The 26396-nt window shown below is 34.9% G+C and overlaps 2 protein-coding genes across 4 annotated transcripts in view; one reads left to right on the forward strand and one right to left on the reverse strand.

Moving 5' to 3' along the window:
• Positions 1 to 26396, reverse strand: part of LOC143245306 (uncharacterized) — a 355844-nt gene that overhangs the window by 209154 nt on the left and 120294 nt on the right. The gene's annotated exons all lie outside the window — the stretch shown is intronic.
• The window catches only part of LOC143245305 (uncharacterized), a 62366-nt gene continuing 59602 nt past the window's right edge, over positions 23633 to 26396 (forward strand). Inside the window, exon 1 of the mRNA XM_076491495.1 lies at positions 23633 to 23885. Coding sequence (XP_076347610.1) covers positions 23826 to 23885 — 60 coding nt within the window. The 5' untranslated portion in view covers positions 23633 to 23825. The remainder of the gene's footprint in view (positions 23886 to 26396) is intronic.

Genomic DNA, 26396 nt, shown 5'->3' on the forward strand with positions numbered 1-26396 from the left:
CTGATGGTGACATTAGTTGCTATAAGTTGACGGTGAAATTAATTGTTATTAGTTAATGGTTAGAATAGTTGTCATAAGCTGATAGTGACATTAGTTGCTATAAGTTGATGGTGAAATTAGTTGTTATTAGTTAATGGCGAGAATAGTTGTCATAAGCTTATGGTGACATTAATTGCTATAAGTTGATGGTGAAATTAGTTGTTATTAGCTGATGGTGACATTAGTTGCTATAAGTTGATGGTGAAATTAGTTGTTATTATTGTTTGTTAGCTAATGGTGAGATTAGTTGTTATTCAGCTTTGTTAATTTTAGATGAAGAAACTGTACAGATTTGTGACGATGACAGGAAAACATTATATTACTGTAACCTATACGGTAATTGTATTGTGAAATACTGAAACCAATAATCCAGAGCGCAGATAGCCCTTTGTGTTACTTCAAACAAACAAACTTTAGTGACGTCTTTTATGTGATATTTAGTTTCGGAGAAAACGTATCCATAGAAGTTGTTTTTTTTTTTTTTTACGGATACCACTCATGTATATAAAAAAACTGAACTTTAAATTGTGTAACCACGTTGGTATTGTGGACATATGTTTCTCTAGGTGAAAGTGGTGAAGTTAATTTAAGTGTGTGCTTTTTTATCGCTAAGCCACATCGGACTATCGACACAGAAATGAATTATTGTTATAATGTTCAAACCTATGATGGACGGTAATGACCAGCGCACATAATCCTGTTGAAGTTTTGCGCAAAATTCCAACAAATCCAATCCATGTTTATTAATAACGAATATTAAAAGCATAATTAAATTCATAATGTCAAAATTTTAGCCCTTTGTAAGATAAGATGAACCAGCCGAACAAAAGCGAGACAAATACAAGTTGTTTGAAGGTGTTAGAAAACAAACAGTTACTATTAATAGTGTGAAAAATAACTAATGTGTGCGTAAGCATTTATATTTTACAAGCAGAGTGTGGGCGACGAACCAATCCGGATCATTACATGTTTAAGCTTCCTGACGAGAGGGATTAGTCTCAAACACACGTCTTCCAGTGATTAACAAGAGTGGACGTAACGTTGGTGTCACGAGCTCGTTGGGACTTACTTGTTTCTCCAACTAGTTTGTTCAGATGGTTTATAAACAGGATTTTAACACGAGTTTTGTAAAGGACTAATTCTGAATATAGAATCAAAGAATGCTGGGAAAGATAAAAAAAAACTTCGAAAATAGGAAAAAACTGTTGAACTGGAAGTGTTATTGAAAATCCTTGGTACTAACGTATCTCAAAGGTCATCAATACCGAGATAACCTATAAGACAGAAGAACCATTTTGTTTTTGTTGAAAAAACACTTTCTCACTCTTAGTTAAAAAAAACGTTTATAATTGCATATTGTAAAGTATTTTAAAAACACACCTCAATAATATGATTAACAGTTTACTCAGGCATATGGTACACCCTTCCCCTTGAGTGTCATCCCATATTAACTTAGAACTTGGAATTTTTAATAGTCAGTAGATTACAGAAAGAACACGAGTATCTTCACTTGAAGTGTGTTAGTGTTAGAAATCGATAAGTTAACGAACAACAAACGGAATCTTATAGGTTATCTTGTACGTCAGCTATAAAATTGTAGCTTAAATCATTTTTATGTAGAACAGGATAAGACATTAGTTTAATCATTTTTATACAGAATAGGATAAGACATTAGTTTAGTCATTTTTATACAGAACAGGATAAGACATTAGTTTAGTGATTTTTATACAGAACAGGATAAGACATTAGTTTAGTCATTTTTATGCAGAACAGGATAAGACATTAGTTTAGTCATTTTTATATAGAACAGGATAAGACATTTGTTTAATCATTTTTATACAGAACAGGATAAGACATCAGTTTAGTCATTTTTATACAGAACAGGATAAGACATCAGTTTATTCATTTTTATACAGAACAGGATGAGACATTAGTTTAATCATTTTTATATAGAACAGGATAAGACATTAGTTTAATCATTTTTATACAGAATAGGATAAGACATTAGTTTAATCATTTTTATGTAGAACAGGATAAGACATTAGTTTAGTCATTTTTATACAGAACAGGATAAGACATTAGTTTATTTATTTTTATAGAGAACAGGATAAGACATTTGTTTAATCATTTTTATGTAGAACAGGAAAAGACATTAGTTTAATCATTTTTATATAGAACACGGAAAGACATTAATTTAATCATTTTTATATAGAACAGGATAAGACATTTATTTAATCATTTTTATATAAAACAGGATAAGACATTAGTTTAATCATTTTTATACAGAATAGGATAAGACATTAGTTTAATCATTTTTATGTAGAACAGGATAAGACATTAGTTTAGTCATTTTTATACAGAACAGGATAAGACATTAGTTTATTCATTTTTATACAGAACAGGATAAAACATCAGTTTAGTCATTTTTATACAAAAAGGATAAAACATCAGTTTAATCATTTTTATACAGAACAGGATAAGACATTAGTTTAATCATTTTTATGTAGAACAGGATAAGACATTTGTTTAATCATTTTTATACAGAACAAGATAAGACATTAGTTTAGTCATTTTTATGCAGAACAGGATAAGACATTAGTTTAGTCATTTTTATATAGAACAGGATAAGACATCAGTTTAATCGTTTTTCTATGGAACAGGAAAGACATTAATTTAATCATTTTTATATGGAGGAGGAGAAGACACCAGTTTAGTCATTTTATATAGAACAGAATAAGGGATTAGTTTAATCGTTTTACATAGAACAGAATAAGACAATACTTTGGTCATTTTTATATAGAGTATGTTTGTTTTTGTTTAAGCACAAATCTGCACAAAGGGTCATCTGTGCTCTGCCCACACGGAGTATCGAAACCTGGTTTCTAGTGGTATTATATAAAACAAGAAAATACATTAGTCTAATCGTTTTTATATAGAGCATGATAAGGCATTAATTTAATGATAAACTTGTTTTTGATTCTTTAGAACTATTTACCTAAACAAAATAAATATTTGGATTAAATGAATTTTCAGGGTGTTGATTATTCGGCATATTTTAAAACGAGTTTCAGTGAGACAATAATAGTGATAACCATAAAATCCGAGTCGATGATTTTCATTGTTATGAGAGCCAAGTATTCTGTATGAAAGATATATATATATATAAAGAACTGACTGTACTGCTACTATACGGGAAACAAAGAACGTTTGATATTTAACAAGGCACTAGTGTAAAATATAGATTTAAAGCCTTGAGCTATTATTAGAAATATATAGATTAAACTAAATAACTAAACTATGACCTAAGTTCTCAGCAAACCAGAGGTTGAAGTATAAGACTTTTAATAAATACAGGATGACACTGAACGCTGTGAGCAACAGGAATTTCAAGTGTAATACATTTTGAAATAAAGAATGACATCGAATACTGTGAACAGACTTATAAGATCGGTATTTGATACATTTTGAAATAAAGGATGACATCGATTACTCTGAACATACTTATAAGATCGGTATTTGACACATTTTGAAATAAAGAATGACATCGAATACTCTGAACAGACTTATAAGGTCATTATTTGACACGTTTTGAAATAAAGGATGACATCGAATACTCTGAACAGACTTATAAGGTCTTTATTTGACACATTTTGAAATAAAGGATGACATCGAATACTGTGAACAGACTTATAAGATCGGTATTTGACACATTTTGTAATAAAGGATGACATCGAATACTGTAAACAGATTTATAAGGTCATTATTTGACACATTTTGTAATAAAGGATGACATCGAATACTGTAAACAGATTTATAAGGTCATTATTTGACACATTTTGAAATAAAGGATGACATCGAATACTCTGAACAAACTTATAAGATCGGTATTTGACACATTTTGAAATAAAGGATGGTATCGAATACTTTAAACAGACTTATAAGATCGGTATTTGACGCATTTTGAAATAAAGGATGACATCAATTATTCTGAACAGACTTATAAGGTCATTATTTGACACGTTTTGAAATAAAGAATGACATCGAATACTCTGAACAGACTTATAAGATCGGTATTTGACACGTTTTGAAATAAAGAATGACATCGAATACTCTGAACAGACTTATAAGGTCTTTATTTGACACATTTTGAAATAAAGGATGACATCGAATACTGTAAACAGACTTATAAGGTCTTCATTTGACACATTTTGAAATAAAGGATGACATCGAATACTGTAAACAGAGTTATAAGGTCTTTATTTGACACATTTCGTAATAAAGGATAACATCGAATACTGTGAATAGACTTATAAGGTCATTATTTGACACATTTTGAAATAAAGTGTAATTCTGAACACTTTGAAGAAACTTTAAATTTAAAATATTACGCTTTAAAAAAAAAAGATGACATGGAACACATTGAACAAGTGCTTGGTTTTGCGGATTGTTGGAAATATAACACTAATATTTGAAAGACTGAAAGATTTATCTTAAACACTGAAAGGAAGAGACATTGTCTTTTCTTTCAATAAAATACATTGTCTTTTCTTTAAATAAAATACATTGTCTTTTCTTTAAATAAAATACATTGTCTTTTCTTTCAATAAAATACATTGTTAACGGAGAATTATTTGTAGTAAGTTGGACAGATGATTTGTTTGGAGACACTGATCAGATGTGGAAGATTTAAAACAATATTTCAGTATTCAAAACAAAAACAAATATACAATGGAACCCCTCTAAAGCAGCCACCTTCGGAACTAACTGGCCTGATTAGAGAGGTTCCACTGTATTTATTACAAGAATAAAAGAGAGGAAGTCTGTGAACAAAACCAAGTTTAATGAAACAAGGTATAGGAAATAAAAATTAATAAAAATCGTCGAAAACTAAGAAATTTAAATTAAATGGAATATGATAGAAGGTAAAGAAGGTCAAAACAGAAATCACAAAATCGAAAAGACTTCATGAACCAAATATGTCCAAATTCATGGAAATTAACCATAAGGAATTTTTTTAACATCAGAGATAAATAAAATCTTAGGATAGGGGTAGGAAACATGAAGGATAAGAAACAGAGGCTTGTATTTAATAATTATGAAATGACTAGGTTATTAAATTCTGCTTTCTCTTTAGTTTTTACAAAAGATGACTTAGCAGTATTCTTCATCTCAAACAAGTTATAGATGAAGCAAACTTGAACAAAAATTGTATAAATTGAAAACTTCTTCAAATAAAATTGGGAAGTTTAAATAATTATAAAGTTCCTGGACCAGAAAATATTTTCCTGAGGGTTTTAAAGCAGGTCAAGAATTGGATACGTGAGTCCCTTGCCACATTTTTATATAACCTCTTCAACTGTGGACAAGTGCCAACAGATTAGAAGTTAGCTAATGTCACTCCATTCTTCAAGGGAGGTAATAGAGGTTGTCCAGTGGTTAGAGGTCTGTTAGTCTGACATTAGTTGCGGGAAAAGCTTTGAAAAGTCTGATAAAAGAGACTTTGCTGAATTATTAAATAAAATTTTGAATTTTATTGGATAGTGTATGTGGTTTCACTAAGGAAACATCTCGGCTAACAAATCTTTTTGAAAATGTTGCTGTATGTGTGAGAGTATAGATTTAGTGTTGCGAATTTTCAGAAAGTATTTGACAAAGCGCTACGTAAAAGGCTTCTAAAGAAACTTGTATCTTTAGTTGTGGGCTGTATGTTAACTAATTGGATAGAGAAGTTGCTGGATGGAAGATAGCAGATGGTTGCTATAGATGGAGTTCTGTTAAACTGAATTTATGCCACAAATGTGGTATCTCGGGGCTCAGTCTTTGGACCATCAGTTTTATTGATTGGCATTAATGACACATACGAAGGTATGGTCAATAAATTACTTAAATTTGTTAATGATGTTGAGGGTGTCGCTTCTTTACAAAGGATTTAAATCTTTTAGTGAGTTGGGTAAATAAACGGCAGATGAGTTTTAATTAAAATAAATGTAAGTTATTGCATGTGGGTTGTGCTAATGTGAATTATAAGTGTAATTTTGATGGGAGTAGTATTAACAGTGTCATGAAACCTTGATGTAATGTTGGTCAGTCTCAAAAGACATCCATGCAGTGTACTATTGCTGGTAATAGGGCAAATAGGATGTTAGGTTTTAAGTACAGAAATATTGAATACAAGTCTGAAGATATTATAATTTCATTGGTTATCTATAACCATATCTAATGTACATATATATATATATACAAGTATTCTATGTGCAAAGCTCCTAGATTTGTTATAGAATACTGCTAGTAAGCTTACAGCTTAATATGTCATTATATTGCGACTGATATGACAATGCGTGTATTTGAAAATAACACTTTTCTTATAGTGGTTATCTTCATTGTTAATTGTTTATTGCTCATTGTTGATTTCCATATTGAACGAAACATTAAACTGTAAATGCACAATATAATTCGACTCATAATCCGAAGGTTGCGAATTCGAATCCCCGTTCCGCCAAACATGCTCGCTATTTCAGTCTTGAGGGCAATATACAGTAACGTTCAATCCCACTATTCGTTGATAAAAGAGTAGCCCAAGAGTTGTTGGTGATGACTAGCTGCCTTCCCTCTAGCCTTGCACTGCTAAATACGCCATAAAACAGATAAACTAGACGCATTCTGTGTAATGAATTTGAAACTGAAGTATCAGGAATTACTTTACCTAGTGTTACATATATATTTATCTACAAGTGGGTTTTCCTTCACATCACTGAAATATCAGGAGATCTGATATTGTTTTGAAAGAATAATTATACTTCGTTAGTTCTTGACGTTTATGGGTTAATAGTTCTTAAGGAGTTCTTTAAAGCTTGTTTTAAATGCCTATATTTTAGTTGATAATACAAGTAGTTCTATGAAACTTATAAAAAAAAAAAGTTAATTAAAATTACTGTTTCTAGAATGAACTACCACATTATTCTAAACGTGCTATAACAACTATACAACTTAAGTGGGATAAATAATTACAGAAAGGGAACTTAAATAGATGGATAGTGTACTGGTTTTATTCTTCTGAACCCGATAAAAAATCTATAATTTCAAAATGGGCGGGCCTGGCATGGCGCTCGACTCGTAATCTGAGGGTCGCGAGTTCGAATCCCCGTCACACCAAACATGCTCGTCCTTTCAGCCGTGGGACGTTATAATGTAACGGTCAATCCCACTATTCATTGGCAAAAAAAGTAGCCTAAGAGCTGGAGGTGGGTGGTGATGACTAGCTGCCTTCCCTCTAGTCTTACACTGCTAAATTAGGGACGGCTAGCGTAGATAGCCTTCTTGTAGCTTTGCGCGAAATTCAAACCAAACCAAAATGGGTTAATTTTTTATTAATACTTTTGTCAGTTGCTGGAAATAAAGATTTATAAGGTGAACGAGAGGGAATCCTCATCAGCCGCGGCACTTGAAATTAGCTCAGGCAGAACTAGACTAAATTAGCCAATGAGACCTTGGGTGTAGTAAAATACACCAATGTAGATGGTTTGACCTCCAGAGTATAAAACTGTAATTAGATCTCAAATAAAGAGATGACGGTGCTGTAAGTGAAACGTTTGTACTTGAAGAAGAAATATATAAAATTAGAGCCGTTCTCTAAACCATAAGAACGAGGCTCATCGGTAAGTCTCAAAAAGTTACACCACAAATCGAGTTTCGATACTTGTGATGAGCACGGTACAGATAGCCCATTGTGTAGCTTTGTGGTTTGACAACAAACAGAGACAGCTAAATAAAATGAAACAACCACATTTTCACATCAGCGACGTGTTTCACCCAAACATGATGTCACTTATATGAAGAGAATTTTTTTTTATCCCGAAGACAAAATATAGATACATGCCTGTCAAGTATATTTTTAGTAATACACAGGGGGCGGGTAGAACTGTGGTAGACCTTTGGATTTTGGAGTTGCAGAGTCGGATTCGATATCATGAAATATTCTGCAATAATGATGCGTTATTAGAGGAGCAGGGCCCGGCATGGCCAGGTGGTTAAGGCGTGCGACTCGTAATCTGAGGGTCACGGGTTCGCATCCCCTTCGCACCAAACATGCTCGCCCTTTCAGCCGTGGGGGTGTTATAACGTGACAGTCAATCCCACTATTCGTTGGTAAAAGAGTAGCCCAAGAGTTGGCGGTGGGTGGTGATGACTAGCTGCCTTCCCTCTAGTCTTACACTGCTAAATTAGGGACGGCTAGCACAGATAGCCCTCGAGTAGCTTTGTGCGAAATTAAAAACAAACAATTAGAGGAGCAGCTGAGCCCTTAGTTAGATGGTAAGTTGTAGGGTGTCTGCTGACCGGCTGACCTCTTTCTGGTCAGCACTTTCAAATTAGAGACGGTTGTAGATATATCCTTCGAAGTTTCGCAGTAAATACTAGATGCCAGTATAAAATAATATATAAAATAGTAACTTTATTTTCAGAAATATAACAATCAGTTAGGCTAAGAGATTTATGCACTAAAATAATGACTTTGACACCGTGATATATTTAGTATTGAGGAAACCATTTTCCGTTCTTTCAAGTTGTTATAACAACATCTCACATCTTTAGAGGAAACTTAGCAATTCTCTTTGTTTTAAAGTATATTTCCTCACCTTCTACGCCTAACGGATTGTTTCAACTCCGACCCCAAGGTCAAAACGTTAGTGTAGATATAAAAGTTCACCACCCGCCTCCTGTTTATTGCTTTTCGCACTAGACTTTATTGACATAATGATGATATACCTTGAACATAGAGGCTGTTTATTAAATTATATATGTGGTTTCTGCGTCAGTCAGAATGCGCATGACTCATGTTGTGATCCTAGTGGAAGATTTAAACCAGAGTTTTAGGCTCTTAATCTCTGACTCAGATCTTTAATCGTATTTCGTAGGGTCATTGACATGTAAGTCATGTGGTCATGAATAATGTTGCTTACTTTTTCGTTTCCATCTTTCCAAACGATGACCATGTCTCCTAGCAACCAACTCCACTTATCAATAAAAGTGTTAATACCCACATCAGCAGTTCTGAGATACATTTATAACACACGGTTTTATATTGTCTCTTTCGCAAGCGAAAACGTAAGAAACGAACACGTGGCTTCAGTTGTCTAATTTCTTCAGGGAATATTAAAGAGTACACGAAGAAGTTCATTGCACTGCGTATGTACATATATTTGGCAATGGATGAATCATAGTGGCTTTGGGATCTTGAAAACCTAGCACGTGCATTGGAAGATTTTGGTGATCTTTCTCGAGCCCGAGATGACTAAAGGGAAATGACGTAATTGCGTTCTATAAAAATAGTATGGGTTGGAGGGTTTAGGAAGTCATACATTACGAAGTGATATTGATCAAGCACCGTCAAGTTGAGGACCAATGAAGAACGCCTCTCAGTGGCATTGGGAGAAGGTATGAGGACTTATAACGCTAGAAACCGTGTTTCGATACCCGTGATTGTCAGAGCAGAGATAGCTCATTGTATGGTGTTGCACTTAACAACAAAACAGATAAATACCGTTTCTCTCCACTCTTACAACGCTAGAATCAGGGTTCGATTCCTCTAGGTGGACTCAGCAGATAGCTCGATGTGGCTTTGCTAAAAGAAAAACACACGCACGCTTTCCACTGTTTCGGGGCTCGGCATGGCCAGATGATTAAAGCCCTCGACTCGTTATCCGAGAGTCGCGGGTTCGGTTACCCGTTGCACCAAATATGCTCGCCCTTTCAGCTGTGGGGGAGTTATAATGTTACAGTAAATCCCACTATTCGTTGGTAAAGAGTAGCCCAAGAGTTGATGGTGGGTGGTGATAGCTAGCTGCCTTCCCTCTAGTCTTACACTGCAAAATTAGGGACGGCTAACGCAGATAGCCCTCGTGTAGCTTTGCGCGAATTTCAAACCAAACCAAACCCACTGTTTCGGTATCACAAAATAATTACATCTGACATACTGGAATATTGAAAGGTAAATGTCCTTATATTTGTTGTGATTCTTTCAACTGATTAGTAAATGTATTAATAGCCAGCAAGTTCAAATATTATTACATTTCACTAGCGTATCTCGAGAACAAACCTTTCATAGTTTATTACAAAACTGCAGCATGTACAGAAAATAACACGCTGTAAAAATAACTAAAACAATAATAAATACGAGACAACTATTAAATCAGTTTATTTCCTGAGGATTTTAAGAAGATATTTTGTGTCACACGTGTTTTGAAAGCAGTGGTGGACACTTTAACAACGTTTTACTGATACAGTCATTACGTGTCCTCTAGTAGGTCAGCACTAAACCTACAGGTTCAAAACCTGGTTTCGATACCCGTAGTGAGCGCAGTACAGATAACTAATTGCGTATCATTAGGTAGAACAATAAAACCAATCAAACAGTGATTATGTAAATGTAACTTAAACACTACCAAAGATTTATTTATTCTCTTACTTATAAATTACTTTTCCTCTCATTGTGGAGGGGGGGGATAGTTTTGGTCAACCCTGTATATAAATATATGTGTATATAGAATATATAAATAACGAATGTCAAATCGTATCGTTTGTACCATATTTAGACTCAGAAAGAACAACATAGCTCTTATCAGTGGTGTTACGATGGGTTTAGCTTCAGTACGGATTTAGATGTCCGTCCGTGTTGAACAATACGAAAATCTGGTAGTTAAGTTTAAGAAAGGCACCTATCCAGGAAATATTCTCTCGACCCATAAAATTGCTATAAGATAACGTCGAAAAATTGTAACATCTACGTTTAGAAGATATTTATCATCAGTAATTCGATAGACTACGTCTTTTAATTTTTCACTGTAAATTTGTCGACTGGGTTGTTAAACAATGAAAACGCCAAAAGTTCTAAATTACAGCTGTGCCGAATTTTGGGGTCACTCACCTGCTTGTTTATCCCATGTTTCGCCTGATGTGTCGGTGTCCCTAACTTTTGTGATTTGGGACATTAACTTTTGTGACACGTTATTTGGGACATTCGTGGTTCATCCAGTATATATAACGCAAAGCGTGGCTTTATAAAACGCATCAGATGAAAAACTAATTAGAATTTGTTTAGCAAAATCATTCGTAGTTTTCAATGCTATATGTTTGTTGTGCTTGAAAGGTGATAGTGCATACTGAAACAAATTATACATTAAATAAAAGTTGGTAATATAAACTATAAAATAAATATATAAATGTCTATTATTTCCAGTTTGACTGTCTTTACGTCTTGATTGAAACGAGGCCTAATGTTTCAGCACGTTTTGCTGCGAATCACAGGGTCCAAGGAACGAGTCGCGATTTATAGCTGTGTGGACGCATTGTAGAAACGACAAATAATACTAATATTCGATTCAAAGACCCGTATAAAACGCCCATTTTGGCGTCGAGTGCTAACTCCATTCCTCATGGTCAATATTTCGAAATTAGACATTTCTGTGCCTCACTCTTAAGGGTCCTTGAAATGGACACTCAGCCCAAAAACTCAACTAACCGGGACGATAATTATCAAAAATTAAATACAAACTAATAACGACTGAGGTTAAGCCCGAGATAGAAGCAGTGAATTATTTGTGATGTTCCCACCAGAAGTATTGAAACCCAGTTTTTAGTGTTGTAAGTTAACAAACATACCGCTGAGCCACTGGGGGCCTAAGGTCTTCGACTCAGAATTTTTTTTTATAACAGCTTTAAGAACTGACCAAACGTTACTTTATCAAGAAAAATAATATGTTAGCATCCCTTCACAACTTTTTTAGCACCCCTTATTATGATTCTGTAGTTTTCTGCTTAATGTCAAACAAGTTTGTTTGTTTGTTTTGAATTTCGCACAAAGCTACTCGAGGGCTATCTGTGCTAGCCGTCCCTAATTTAGCAGTGTAAGACTAGAGGAAAGGCAGCTAGTCACCACCAGATTCCGCCAACTCTTGGGCTACTCTTTTTACCAACGAATAGTGGGATTTATCGTAACATTATAACGACCCCACGGCTGAAAGGGCGAGCATGTTTGATGCAATGGGGATGCGAACCCACAACCCTCAGATTACGAGTCGCACGCCTTAACACGCATGGCCATGCCGGGCCTAATGTCAAACAAACAGCCTTCTTAAGATACAAACAATCTGTAAAAACATTCACCGGTTATTTGGGTGAACTCTTTCTTACCTCGCGAAAGGTACAATAATGTTTTATTTAGTTTACTTAAAAATCAGTTGACCATGTAACTCGGATAAAATTAAGCCATGTATCGATAAACAGACAATGATTAAATATGTCCAGATAGATAAATAGACTTAAATAAAAATAAATACATATTTGTATAACTTTATGTATTAGTCTTTCATTTCCTAAAATGTGCAAATATTTTTTGAAGGTTTCTTTCCAGAGCAGATCGATTTTTATTTGTAGTTCGTACAACTGTAATTTCTCAAAAAACTAAAAACAGAAATGCAGAGACTCGGAACTGCTTCTACGTAAGCGATGACGTCTCCTGTTACCATAGTTACTACTCGTCACTTGTCTGTCCTGAACGTTCAAACACAGAGAAGCTTCAACGTAAATGCATAGTTAAACAATAGATTACGACATCAGTTTACATTTTATAAAGCGAGTAAAACAAATTATTTTATTGCTTCGTATGTGCTGTCTGTTTTACTGAAAATATTACTTGCTTGTCTTCCTTTACCAACGGGTTCGGCATGGCCAGGTGGATTAAGACACTCGACTCCTACTCTGAGGGTCGCGGGTTCGAATCTCCCATCGCACCAAAATACTCGCCCTTTCAGCCGTGGGGGGCGTTATAATGTGACCGTCAAATCGCAAGTTACACTTGTGTAGCTTAATACTTTGCAGTATTTACAATAACATTTCTATAGGTGGCTGTATTTGCAATAACATTTCTATAGGTGGCTGTATTTACATAACACTTTTAAATGTAATCGTTCATCTCGGAACGTTTAGGTTTCCAAACTAGAAGAAAAAGAAAGCATATCCTAAGCAAAATTTATTCTCTTAATGTCTGGTAGTTTGTGAGTTGTTGTTTTTATTATTTGACAGAAAAGCAGTCTAGAATGCTCATTTTGCTTTAAGTCAACGTCTAAGGCGAGTGGAGTTTGAAACTTCGAAATTATTTGCACTCGTAGCTTCCCTAATAAGTATGTTATTGTATCCATTAACTTAATTAGAAAGCTCGTTGAGTGACGGGAAGCTCACAATGGATCATGCTTATAGACTGGGCGCACTTAGTCGATTAATCTAATTACTGGTCTTGATATGGAAAACAAAAACACAACTTAATCAAATTATCAGTCTGTTGATGAAACATAATCAAATGTATCTCTAACCTTGAGCTGAATTCACCATTCATGAGATGTAAACAGATATAAGGATCTCATACAATTACACTAATATGATGGAACTGACAATTCAGAAAACTGTTCGATTCTATTGAAATATTTTATCCTTGTTTTACTGGCGCATCATTCTAGATGTTTTCCTTATGGAAAAATATTGAATGTGTGTTTGCTTTTCTTATAGCAAAGCCACCTCTGCTGAGTCGAGGAGAGAATCGAATCACTGATACCTTTAATGTGAACTCAGTGTTTTTTTAATGTCGAAGAAAAATTGTACAGTTGGCCACAAATTTCTATTTAATATTTCTATTTTTAGATAATTTTAACGATATCGCAAGCCTGAATCCACTGGCTCAGCGGTAAGGCTGAGAGTTCGCAAGCCTGAATCCACTGGCTCAGTGGTAAGTCTGAGAGTTCGCAAACCTGAATCCACTGGCTCAGCGGTAAGGCTGAGAGTTCGAAAACCTGAATCCACTGGCTCAGCGGTAAGACTGAGAGTTCGCAAGCCTGAATCCACTGGCTCAGCGGTAAGGCTGAGAGTTCGCAAGCCTGAATCCACTGGCTCAGCGGTAAGGGCAGTGCACGAACTGTAAGAGTGACAGTCTGACGAGATGTAGTCAGTAAAAAGTACGAATTTCGGGACTTATACGTTCGTAATAAAAATCAACCAAAACCAAAGCTTGTTGCTTAAATTAAATTTACAGCTCACGAACCTGTTACTTCAATCCAAAGCTACACATTAAGCTGAACTCTATTCTTCTCGAGGAATTAAACCCCGGTTTTTAGTGTCTTAAATCTGATAACTTACCGCTGAGGCCCGCCATGGCCAAGGGTAACGTTAGGGCGCTCGACTCGTAATCTGAGGGTTGCGGGTTCGAATCCCGTCATACCAAACATTTTCGTCCTTTCAGCCGTTGAAACGTTATAAAGTGACGGTCAATCGCATTATTCGTTAGTAAAAGAGTAGCCTAAGAGTTGGCGGTGGGTGATGATGACCAGCTGCTTCCCCTCTAGTCTTACACTGCTAAATTAGAAACGGCTAGTGCAGATAGCCCTCGTGTAGCTTAGTGCGAAATTTAAAATACAAACAAACAAACTGCTGACACATCAGTAGGCACTTCAGAACGCAACCAGTGACACAACGGTATGTCTGCCAGTTCAACCCGCTGGAAACCAGCTTTTGGTACCTGTAGTGGGCAGAGCATAGAATGTCCATTGTGTATAAGATTCAGATGATGTATTGGGCGTCATGGTTTAAAACCTTGTGACATAAATGTTTTATTTTTCTATCGCATTGAACAGTATTATTAATGTAAAACATAGTCAAAAGATGGCGCTCAAAACTACACTCAAACTTGACAATCCTTCACTTACTTTAAAGAGATTTATGCTAATTTAATAGTGTGTAGTTCTTAATGATATTTAATAATTTCTCCTTTCATTTTACTGGAATTATATTATAAATACTAAGGAAAATCAAATAAAAGAAGTCGTCTTTAAACTACAGTTTCTTTTAAACCCAAACATCTATAACTTCTCACAAAAGGATCAACCATTTGTACTTGTTTATTGTAGTATATGTGTATATTTGTGTGTAGATTTCTCCGCGTGAATGCAATAGGCACAAATAAAATAATTTGAATAGTTTAAAACTATTCTAATTTGGTGAGGCTTTACGGTTTCTTTTCAATCGAACAACTTAATAGAGTGAACGAACATCCAAGAGCACAGAGCTCAAAATTGTATATAAAGTATTCGATTCCCATTGAAACAATTCAAAGATAATTTTCCTTGGATCAGAGTTAATTTACTGTAACTGTAGCGTTGTTTTACTAAATGTTTAATGTTGTTTCAATGGATCTCAACAATAATTTACACACCTTCGATCCAGTGTCTTTTAACCTAGAGAAACAAACGTCTCTGGTACGAATGTTATGACCATTGGTTTCACAACTTTTGGTGTTTAACACTATGTTTGTCCTGTTACCAAATCGTTTAAGTTTCCATACTTTTACATTTGTATCAGCTGTTGTTTAGATGCACATGTTTGTATCAGTGGATATTCAGGTGCATGTTTTTAAACCACTTGTTATTCAGCTACGTGTGTTTGTATCAGTAATTATTTAGGTCTATATGTTTGTATCAGCTGTTGTTTAGGTGCATGTGTTTGTATCCGCTGTTATTTAGGTCATGCATTTGTATTTTTTGTTATTTCGGTGTATGTATTTATCCGTGTCAACTGTTATGTAGGTATATGTATTTATCTGTGTCAACTGTTATGTAGGTGTATGTATTTGGTATCAAATGTTATTTAGGTGAATGTATTTCTCGAACTGTTAAAGGATTTTACCGCCTCAGTATTTCCAAGCGAAAGCTCAAAACAGAAAGGTTTCGTATTTCTAAGTAAAACAGAAATGTTTCGTATTTCTGAGTATACAAACGTTTCGCCTTGCCCTATCAAGCAAATCAGTTGACACACAATTAAATCATTGTAAAGTGAAAGACTTGAGTGGTGCTAGGAAAATGAGGTTTTGGTAACCAGAGGGCGCATTCATCTCATATATTCGGATTATAAATAACGAACTACTTTCCCCTCTGCAAAATGCAAAAATTAACACACTGGCTTAAAAACATGCAACTACTTTGAAAAGATCTAAATTATGTCAGGATAAATTTAGGTGTAGATGCTTTTAGTGTTTATCAAAAGGCCTAACACTTCCCATAAAGCTCATACAAAACTGTAGATTTTGCACTTTTCCTTAGCATGCCCATTCCCGGAAACAAGCCCCTCCACTAGTACAGCGGTAAGTCTACAGATTTACAACGCTAAAATCAGGGGTTCGATTCCCGTCGGTGGGCTCAGCAGATAGCCCGATGTGGCTTTGCTGAAAGAAAACACACACAAACACAACTCAGAAACAAAAGAGACGTACGTCTACAAACGATAGGGATTTCTTATCACGAATATTAGGCCTTTTTAGTTTCTATTAGCTTCGCTGTTAGATTTCAACATTTAAACCCTAGTATATTAATGTTATTGTACTGTGTGTTTTGTTATTATTTGCTAGTTTTTGACATTCAAACCCCAGTATATTAATGTTCTTGTACTGTGTGTTTTGTTATTATTTGCTAGTTTTTGACATTCAAACCCCAGTATATTAATGTTATTGTACTGTGTGTTTTGTTATTATTTGCTAGTTTTTGACACTCAAACCCTAATCTCAAAGTTATTGTAATATATATTTAGTTATTGTCTGTCAGATTTCTTCATGTAGACTTTTGTCTGTCTTGTATAGTTTAGTACTAATGGAGATCGCTGGTTTTGAACGAAATGTTCTGGGAGAAATAATAAATCCTATATTTACATACCTCTGATTTGTCTGTTTGTTAACTTTCGAACAGAAGTACACGAAGGCTGTCTTTTATATGACTAGCAGAAAGGCAACTTATCAAAAGTCACAGTTCCAGTTCTCTAGTCTTCCCAGACGGAAGAGTGGGATTTTACTGTTTATCTTATAACGTACCAACGGTAAGAAAATGAAGAACCTAGTTTTTGTTTCTCTTTCGGAAAGGGACGTGAACAGTGGATTTTCATCTCCACAGTTTCAACTCTGTTTTGAAATACGGAATGGTGGAAAAAAGAACGTAAAAAATATGCTTTACGTTTATGATAAAATTACGCTGATTTTTAGTTTGTTTGCTTTCGAATTTCGCGCTAAGTTACACGAGGGCTATTTGCGTTAGCCGTCCCTAATTTAGCAGTATAAGACTAGAGGGAACGCAGCTAGTCATCACCACCGACTGCCAACTCTTGGGCTGCTCTTTTACCATCGAATAGTGGGAGTGACCATCACATATAATAACACCCCCACAGCTGAAAGGACGAGCATGTTTGGTGTGACGGGGATTCGAACCCGCGACCCTCAGATTAGGAGTCGAGTGCCCTAACCACATGGTCATGCAGGGTCTGGTTAAGTTCTTTTCCACCGACACTGGAAATTCTGACGAGATGTAATGAAGATCTATGTTTACCATACAACATTAGTATTAGACCGAATTTACTTTACGACACTGGATTCTTAACTATGTAATTATTTTATAACAAATTTGATTCGATAGTTAGACAAAAAGTTACATGCACAAAAAAATCCAATCTAAACTAAAATATTAACGCGCGTTTTTTAAACTAAAAGAAAGCTTAGCTATTTGCCTTGAGAACCCATTTTTTGTGTTTTAACATGATAAAATAATTTATAATCTCATTGAAATTTGGATTTTTAAACATGTATCACTAAATTGCTAACATAATTAGAGCATCGAATCTGCTTTGGGACGTGTTTGGCATGAGGTAGTTTTTTTCACACGTCAATCTGTTTTCTGTGCAGTTTGTTACTTCTGTCCTGAGATACCTGAACAGTTTGTTATTGGTGTTCTGAGATACCTGAACAGTTTGTTATTGGTGTTCTGAGATACCTGAACAGTTTGTTATTGGTGTTCTGAGATACCTGAACAGCTTGTTATTGTTGTTCTGAGATACCTGAACAGTTTGTTATTGTTGTTCTGAGATACCTGAACAGTTTGTTATTGGTGTTCTGAGATACCTGAACAGCTTGTTATTGGTGTTCTGAGATATCTGAACAGTTTTTTATTGGTGTTCTGAAATACCCGAACCGTTTGTTACTGCTGTCCTAAAATACCTGAACAGTTTGTTATTGTTGTTCTGAGATACCTGAACAGTTTGTTATTGGTGTTCTGAGATACCTGAACAGCTTGTTATTGTTGTTCTGAGATACCTGAACAGTTTGTTATTGGTGTTCTGAGATACCTGAACAGTTTGTTATTGGTGTTATGAGATATCTGAACAGTTTTTTATTGCTGTTCTGATGTATGTCCGCTAGACGATATCTTGATTTAGGAACACTGCTTGAAGTTTAATGTGTTAAATATTTCATTAAGGGAAGAGCAGGTGCTTTATTCTCATTGGGTTCTGATTAAAGAAAGTTTTAGAAACGGGAGTATCGTATAGGAACCGAACTATATAGATTGTGTACACGGTTATTAGATCCGAACTATATAGATTGTGTACACGGTTATTAGATCCGAACAATATAGATTGTGTACACGGTTATTAGATCCGAACTATATAGATTGTGTACACGGTTATTAGATCCGAACTATATAGATTGTGTACACGGTTATTAGATCCGAACTATATAGATTGTGTACACGGTTATTAGATCCGAACTATATAGATTGTGTACACGGTTATTAGATCCGAACAATATAGATTGTGTACACGGTTATTAGATCCGAACTATATAGATTGTGTACACGGTTATTAGATCCGAACTATATAGATTGTGTACACGGTTATTAGATCCGAACTATATAGATTGTGTACACGGTTATTAGATCCGAACTATATAGATTGTGTACACGGTTATTAGAACTGAACAATATAGATTGTGTACACGGTTATTAGATCCGAACTATATAGATTGTGTACACGGTTATTAGATCCGAACTATATAGATTGTGTACACGGTTATTAGATCCGAACTATATAGATTGTGTACACGGTTATTAGATCCGAACTATATAGATTGTGTACACGGTTATTAGATCCGAACTATATAGATTGTGTACACGGTTATTAGATCCGAACTATATAGATTGTGTACACGGTTATTAGATCCGAACTATATAGATTGTGTACACGGTTATTAGATCCGAACAATATAGATTGTGTACACGGTTATTAGATCCGAACTATATAGATTGTGTACACGGTTATTAGATCCGAACTATATAGATTGTGTACACGGTTATTAGATCCGAACTATATAGATTGTGTACACGGTTATTAGATCCGAACAATATAGATTGTGTACACGGTTATTAGATCCGAACTATATAGATTGTGTACACGGTTATTAGATCCGAACAATATAGATTGTGTACACGGTTATTAGATCCGAACTATATAGATTGTGTACACGGTTATTAGATCCGAACAATATAGATTGTGTACACGGTTATTAGATCCGAACAATATAGATTGTGTACACGGTTATTAGATCCGAACAATATAGATTGTGTACACGGTTATTAGATCCGAACAATATAGATTGTGTACACGGTTATTAGATCCGAACTATATAGATTGTGTACACGGTTATTAGATCCGAACAATATTGACGAACGTTCTAAAAGCCGCATTTCCTCACATTTGTGAGATAGCCATTTATTTCATGTAGTGTTCCATATGCCTCTTGTCATTTTCCTAACTTGGAAATTAGGTTGCCAACAATCACTGAGAATATTTTGGTATTCAATTATTGTCTTCCTCTCGACTCCATATTGTTTTACCAGCCAGCGTTAAATCTGGTGGCTCATATCGCTAAAAATCGAGTTTCGATACCCACGACCCTCACAGCTCAGATTGTCCATTATGTAGCTTTGTGCTTAACGACAAAAAAAAAAAAAATCTTTCTTCGAGTTCTCTCTTTGGTTTCTTCTAGAACCATTTCCAGTTAGCAACTTTCTCAAGAAATCATGGTTCTTACTGACAGGTGCAATGCAATTTTTAACGGAGTATCCTTATCAAATCCATCCTGTTACTACTGTACTTGTTTCGTCAAACCTATTCAGATACATAGTCTAAACACGTGTTATTTACCCCGTTTCAAGTTTCACCTCAGTACTCGAGTTTCACTTCCGCACGTTGGTTTGTCTCCACAGTTTCCTCTCATAGCAAATATACTAGAACGAAACATCATTCAGATCTGCACGTGCGCTCCAAATAAACATCAATATATTTTCTTACGAGTAACGATCCTCGTTTTAAATACATTTTCAAAATATTGGAACAATAAAAAAAATATACAAATGTTTCAGCAATGGAAGAAAAGACAGAACCTTTAATAAAAATCACTCTATTGGCGCAGCAATATAAGACAAATAGAAAGTATAATAAAAAATATTATACAACTGTTCCAGTAATTCAAGAATGGATAGAACCTTTAATAAAAGGTATACAGTTATTATTTATTATATCAATTCAATAAAAGATGGAACCTGGAAGATGGAAGACTGACTTTCGCGATCATTACTGATAATAATTAGGTTTTGAGTGTAAACTGCTCTGGCCCGGCATGGCCAAGCGCGTTAAGGCGTGCGACTCGTAATCCGAGGGTTGCGGGTTCGCATCCCCGTCGCGCCAAACATGCTCGCCCTTTCAGCCGTGGGGGCGTTATAATGTTACGGTCAGTCCCACTATTCGTTGGTAAAAGAGTAGCCCAAGAGTTGGCGGTGGGTGGTGATGACTAGCTGCCTTCCCTCTAGTCTTACACTGCAAAATTAGGGACGGCTAGCACAGATAGTCCTCGAGTAGCTTTGTGCAAAATTCAAAAACAAACAAACAAACAGTAAACTGCTCTATAAACTTAATTACGCGGGAATTTTTACGAATATCAATATTCCAAATATTGTTGTAATGTTCGGGTAATGGACAACACTGCTACGTACAGGCGAAGAGAAAAAACGTATCTTCTACCATTGTTAAAATGGATCTAATCCCCCCTTGTCAACAACTCATGCATGTGAGGGGTCCCTTCGACACCTTTCACAATTATTAAAATAAATACACTTTTTTTCCCTTTCCAACAAAAATCATGGGTATAGAAAAGTGTATCCAGAATAGGACGTCACTGCTTAACTCCAGTAGAAGCACGTGCGTACAGGTGCAGTCCTATTGGTTATCTGATTGTTAGATGTGAGACCACAAACCAGATTTTGTCTTCTCCTAATTAATGCTTGTCTTATTCTAACTTGTAAAATTTCGCTCTTCGAAGACACTGAGTTCACGGTACTTTCAGTACACTACTGTAACAATACAGCGAACACTTCTTTCGTTATATTTATGGAGTGTTTTTTTTCATAAAGTGCTCAGAGTTTGAACATTATTTCCTCTTGCCTTTTCATAAAGAAGTTTGTTTAGATTCCTCTCTATGTGGCCCTAGCTCAAAATAGATATCTGAGTTAGTGTTAGACAAGGGTTTATTCTTCGTTCATAGTACCTTGAATTATTTAATCACAAATATGTTTATACATCCAAAGAGTTGCTATATATGTATTCATAGATCTAAAGAACGAGTTCTTCATCGAGTTATGTAAACATTAGATGTGGCTCCTACTCTGAATCTACACTTTACTGTCAAAAAAACAGGCATTGAATTACATATTGTAAGAAACTCTAGACTCGTGTTGTCTCTTCACTCGCAAGACCTAAATAGTCACATTGTATTTATGGATATTAAACCTGCTAAGCATACCAATTTATTTTCATTAGGAGCTTTCAAATGATAATAACCTATATACTATTCTATCTTATATAATATTTCTAGGCCCAGCATGGCCAAGTGATTAGGCTTTCTCGACTCGTAAACTGAGAGTCGAGGTTTCGAAACCCCCTCCCAGTAAATATGCTCGCCCTCTCATCCGTTGGGACGTTGTAACGTGACGACCAATACCACTATTCGTTGGTAAAAGAGAAGTACAACGGTTGGCGGTGGGTGGTGATGACTAGTTTGCTTTTCCTCTAGTGTCCTAGATTAGAAACGACTAGCGCAGATAGCCCTCGTGTGGCTTTCCATGAAATTCAAAAAACAAACAAAAAATAACTATTCTACATAGAATAAGTTTGTTTCATTTATTATAAGCTTATTCTACCAATTGGTGTAAACAGCAAAACTTTGTTTTCTCTAAAGTTAATTAAGATTCCAAAGGCACATATCAACGTTTCAAGTATTTGTCTCTAACGACTATGAACCATGTGTCTGTAATTTCATCACTAGACATGTATGAACCATGTGTGTGTAATTTCATCACTAGACATATATGAACCATGTGTCTGTAATTTCATCACAGGACATATATTAACCAGGTGTCTGTAATTTCATCACTAGACATATATGAACCATGTGTCTGTAATTTCATCACTAGACATGTATGAACCATGTGTCTGTAATTTCATCACTAGACATATATGAACCATGTGTCTGTAATTTCATCACAGGACATATATTAACCAGGTGTCTGTAATTTCATCACTAGACATATATGAACCATGTGTCTGTAATTTCATCACAGGACATATATTAACCAGGTACTTGTAATTTCATCACTAAACATATATTAACCAGGTGCCTGTAATTTCATCACTAGACATATATGAACCATGTGTCTGTAATTTCATCAATAGACATATATTAACCAGGTACCTGTAATTTCATCAATAGACATATATGAAACATGTGTCTGTAATTTCATCACTGGGCATATATTAACCAGGTACCTGTAATTTCATCACTAGACATATATGAACCAGGTGTCTGTAATTTCATCACTAAACATATATTAACCAGGTACCTGTAATTTCATCACTAGACATATATGAACCAGGTGTCTGTAATTTCATCACTAAACATATATTAACCAGGTGCCTGTAATTTCATCACTAGACATATATTAACCAAGTACCTGTAATTTCATCACTAGACATATATGAACCAGGTGTCTGTAATTTCATCACTAAACATATATTAACCAGGTGCCTGTAATTTCATCATGAGACATATATTAACTACGTGCCTGTAATTTCATCAGCAGACATATATTAACCAGGTGTCTGTAATTTCATCAACAGACAAATATTAATCACGTGCATGTAATTTCTTGATGGTAAGGTCACTTTTCTCAGCTACAAGTTTTTATCTCGATATGTGATATTAACATATACCTGTTGTATACTAATTATAAAGATTTGTTTTTAATGTTGGGCCCAGAAAGCCTTAATTCAATCACAATATCAAGGTAATAATGTAATGAAAAACAACAACAGGTATCCCATGCTGCTAAAAAAACAAACACGTTTAAAATACAAAATTCGTGTTCTAAACAGTGCTCTTGGTTACATTTTATAATTCTATTTTGTTTTTGTTTTCTTTATTTACTTGGCAGAGATTGTTGCCAAAATGAGGACAGCGTCAAATTCGGTCTTCCTCGAATTTTACTTAGGTTTATTTTCTTCTGTCGTTTGGCAGACATCCCACACTTGTGGGTTAACACAATCTATTCTCCTAAGCGCATGCGCTCTATTTAACTTGCGGGCTCTTTTTAATGGTGTTATAACTTATTATATACGAATTCTTTTCACAGTTGCAGGAGTGTATGTTGAGCGATAACTATATTACTATACTTTCAGATCAAATCATATCCGGTAGGCAAAATCTAAAATATACTAATGTCAAAGCGGAAGACCCCCCCACCTTTCCCCAGATGTTACACAAAATTAGATTCAAACTTACTTATTATCAAGTGAGGGAACACCAGTGACTATCGCCCAGTGGGAACATGCTAAGCCTTAGGCTTCACGTAGCTGACAGGTGTTTTAAGAGGTTATCGAACAAATATGTAAGTTTTCATTTGTTAAGGTTAATCTGAATTTAAGTTATTAGTTATACTAAACAAATGACTCACTGTAATAGTTTAAGCCCGAAGAGTGACCTTCAAATATCACAGTACAACGTAATAGTAAACGTTTATTAAAGACACAAATAAGTCTGTTGTGTTAGGGTGGAAATGATCAAACTCCTTCTCTGTAAGATTAGCCCCCAACAACAGCACAGTCTGCGGACTTAAAATGCTAGAAACAGGTTTAGATACCCATGGTGGGCGGAACACAGGTAGCCCATTGTGTAGATTTGTGTTTGATTTGAAACCAACTGTAAGGTTAATAAATTTCAATTTGATTTGTCCAGATATAGCTCATTGTTTAGCTTTGTGCTTGATTTGAAACCAGTTGTAAGGTTAATAATAAAACATTAAAAACAATGTATACATTGTGAAACGTAAGGATTGTTAAACAAGTGTAGTTTGATTGGTCCCTTTCCAATAAGGGAGTGAAACACTCATCTTCTTTACATATGCAAAAACGGCTCGTTTGGGTTGAGAAAATATTTTACGTAGAGGAGCGAACAACGTTTCGAACTTCTTCGGTCATCATCAGACTTGAAATTAACAGAGTCTTTGATGAATGAGCTGGCTGATGTTACATATTTGGAGAATGCCCATGCTATGTATTTACCAAGATTGTAATTAAACGATTCATATGTGGACATTATTGGTCGTAATGGACAATCTGGTTTATGAGGTTTGGGGATGCCGTATATTTGCGGTGTGCGTGAGTCGGTTTTACGTAGGTAGGAATAAAGTGTTTGTGAAATTGTGTTGGCTTTTTTCATTTTTAGTAGTAATTTGTTCAGTTGCGTCTCGTGTGTCTTTGTTGGATTTGTGTGTATTGGTTTAAATTTGTTCGTGTCTGATAGGATGTTCTTCATTTTTTGGATGTATTTATTCGTGTTCATTTTGACTATAGCGTTACCTTTATCTGCTTTTAGAATTTTTATGTTTTTGTTTTGTTTTAGGTTTTTAATGGAATTAATGTCTTTTTGTAAGATTGTTTTTTTAGCTTTCTGTTTTGTGAAATTATGTTGATGGTTTTGTAAGAAAATTCTTTGAAAAAATCGTTTAAGATATTGTTTTTAGGTGTTTATGGAAAATATAAATTTTTAATTTTACTTGGGAAGTTTGGCTGTTGGATGTCAATAAAATTATCTAAGTTGTCTTCTTTTGTTGGTTGTTTTCTTGTTTTTTGCTTTCTGTAGAAAGTATCACAAGTCTCCTGGCTAGATCTTCTAAACATGTTTTAATTTCTAAGGTTGGAATGTATCTAGGTGCTATTGCGAAGTTGAGTCCTTTGTTAAGTAGATGTATCTCGTCTGTGTTTAATTGTCGGTCGGATCTGTTAATTATGAGGTTTGTCAACGGTTTGTCGTGTTGGTGTCTTTTCTGTTGTTTGCACCTTAGTTTTTCTAGTTTTTTGTTGTGGCAGATCTTTTTGTCTCTGTCGTTCTTAGTATTGATTTGGTTTATGTTTCGTTGTATAATTCCGTAAATCTCTGGTTTGATGCAGCATGCCAGTTGATGGTCTAGGTTCATTTTTTGTTTTTGTAAGTCATGTAAGACTGGTACAGATATGTAGATGACACGATTGTGGGATTCAGATCTACAGAACACATACTTAATTTTTTCAATCACATTAAATCTATACATCCCAACATTAACTTCACATGTGAACAGGAAGAAAGCAATCAAATATCATTTCTTAACCTCAAAATTATAAGAACCGACACACAATTTAAAACAGAAATTCACCGAAAAATCACCCATACTGGACTATACATTCCTTGGGACTCAGCCATGAAACAAAACAAAAACTCAACATACTAAGAAACCAAATAAACACAGCCATAAAACTATGCTCACCAGATAAAATTAACAACGAATTAGACAAAATAAAACAATACTTCATCAACATCAATAAGTGTCCTCCACAAACCGTGGAAAACATTGTACGCACACACCTAGACAGAAAGCAAAATCAACCAACTAAAGTAAATACAGCTCACGAATCAAAAGACCACGAAACCATATACTGCTGTATACCATATATTCCCGACATCAGCAGACAAATAACCAACATTTGGCAAAATTAGTAACAAAACACAACATTCCAATAAATACCAAATTTATTCAAAACCAGCACAAAACTAAGGTCCATACTATGTAAAACTACACTGCCAAACACCACACCAACATTATTTATAAAATACGATGTGATAACTGCCACGACTTCTATATTGGAGAAACAAGTAAAAAAATGGAAACCAGATTTAAAGAACATAAAAAGTCACCTTCACACGTTTTCGAACACTGCAAGTCAAATAAACACAACATAACCATAGAAAACACTCAAATACTAAATAAAGAAACAAACATAAACAAACGTAAAATTAAAGAAGCCTTACTAAAACAACAACTCAAGCCGAAAATAAACCAATATAAAGAAATATATAATAAAAT

This window comes from Tachypleus tridentatus, chromosome 2 (genome assembly GCF_004210375.1).
Source record: "Tachypleus tridentatus isolate NWPU-2018 chromosome 2, ASM421037v1, whole genome shotgun sequence".
In the NCBI taxonomy this organism is placed as follows: Eukaryota; Metazoa; Arthropoda; class Merostomata; order Xiphosura; family Limulidae; genus Tachypleus; species Tachypleus tridentatus.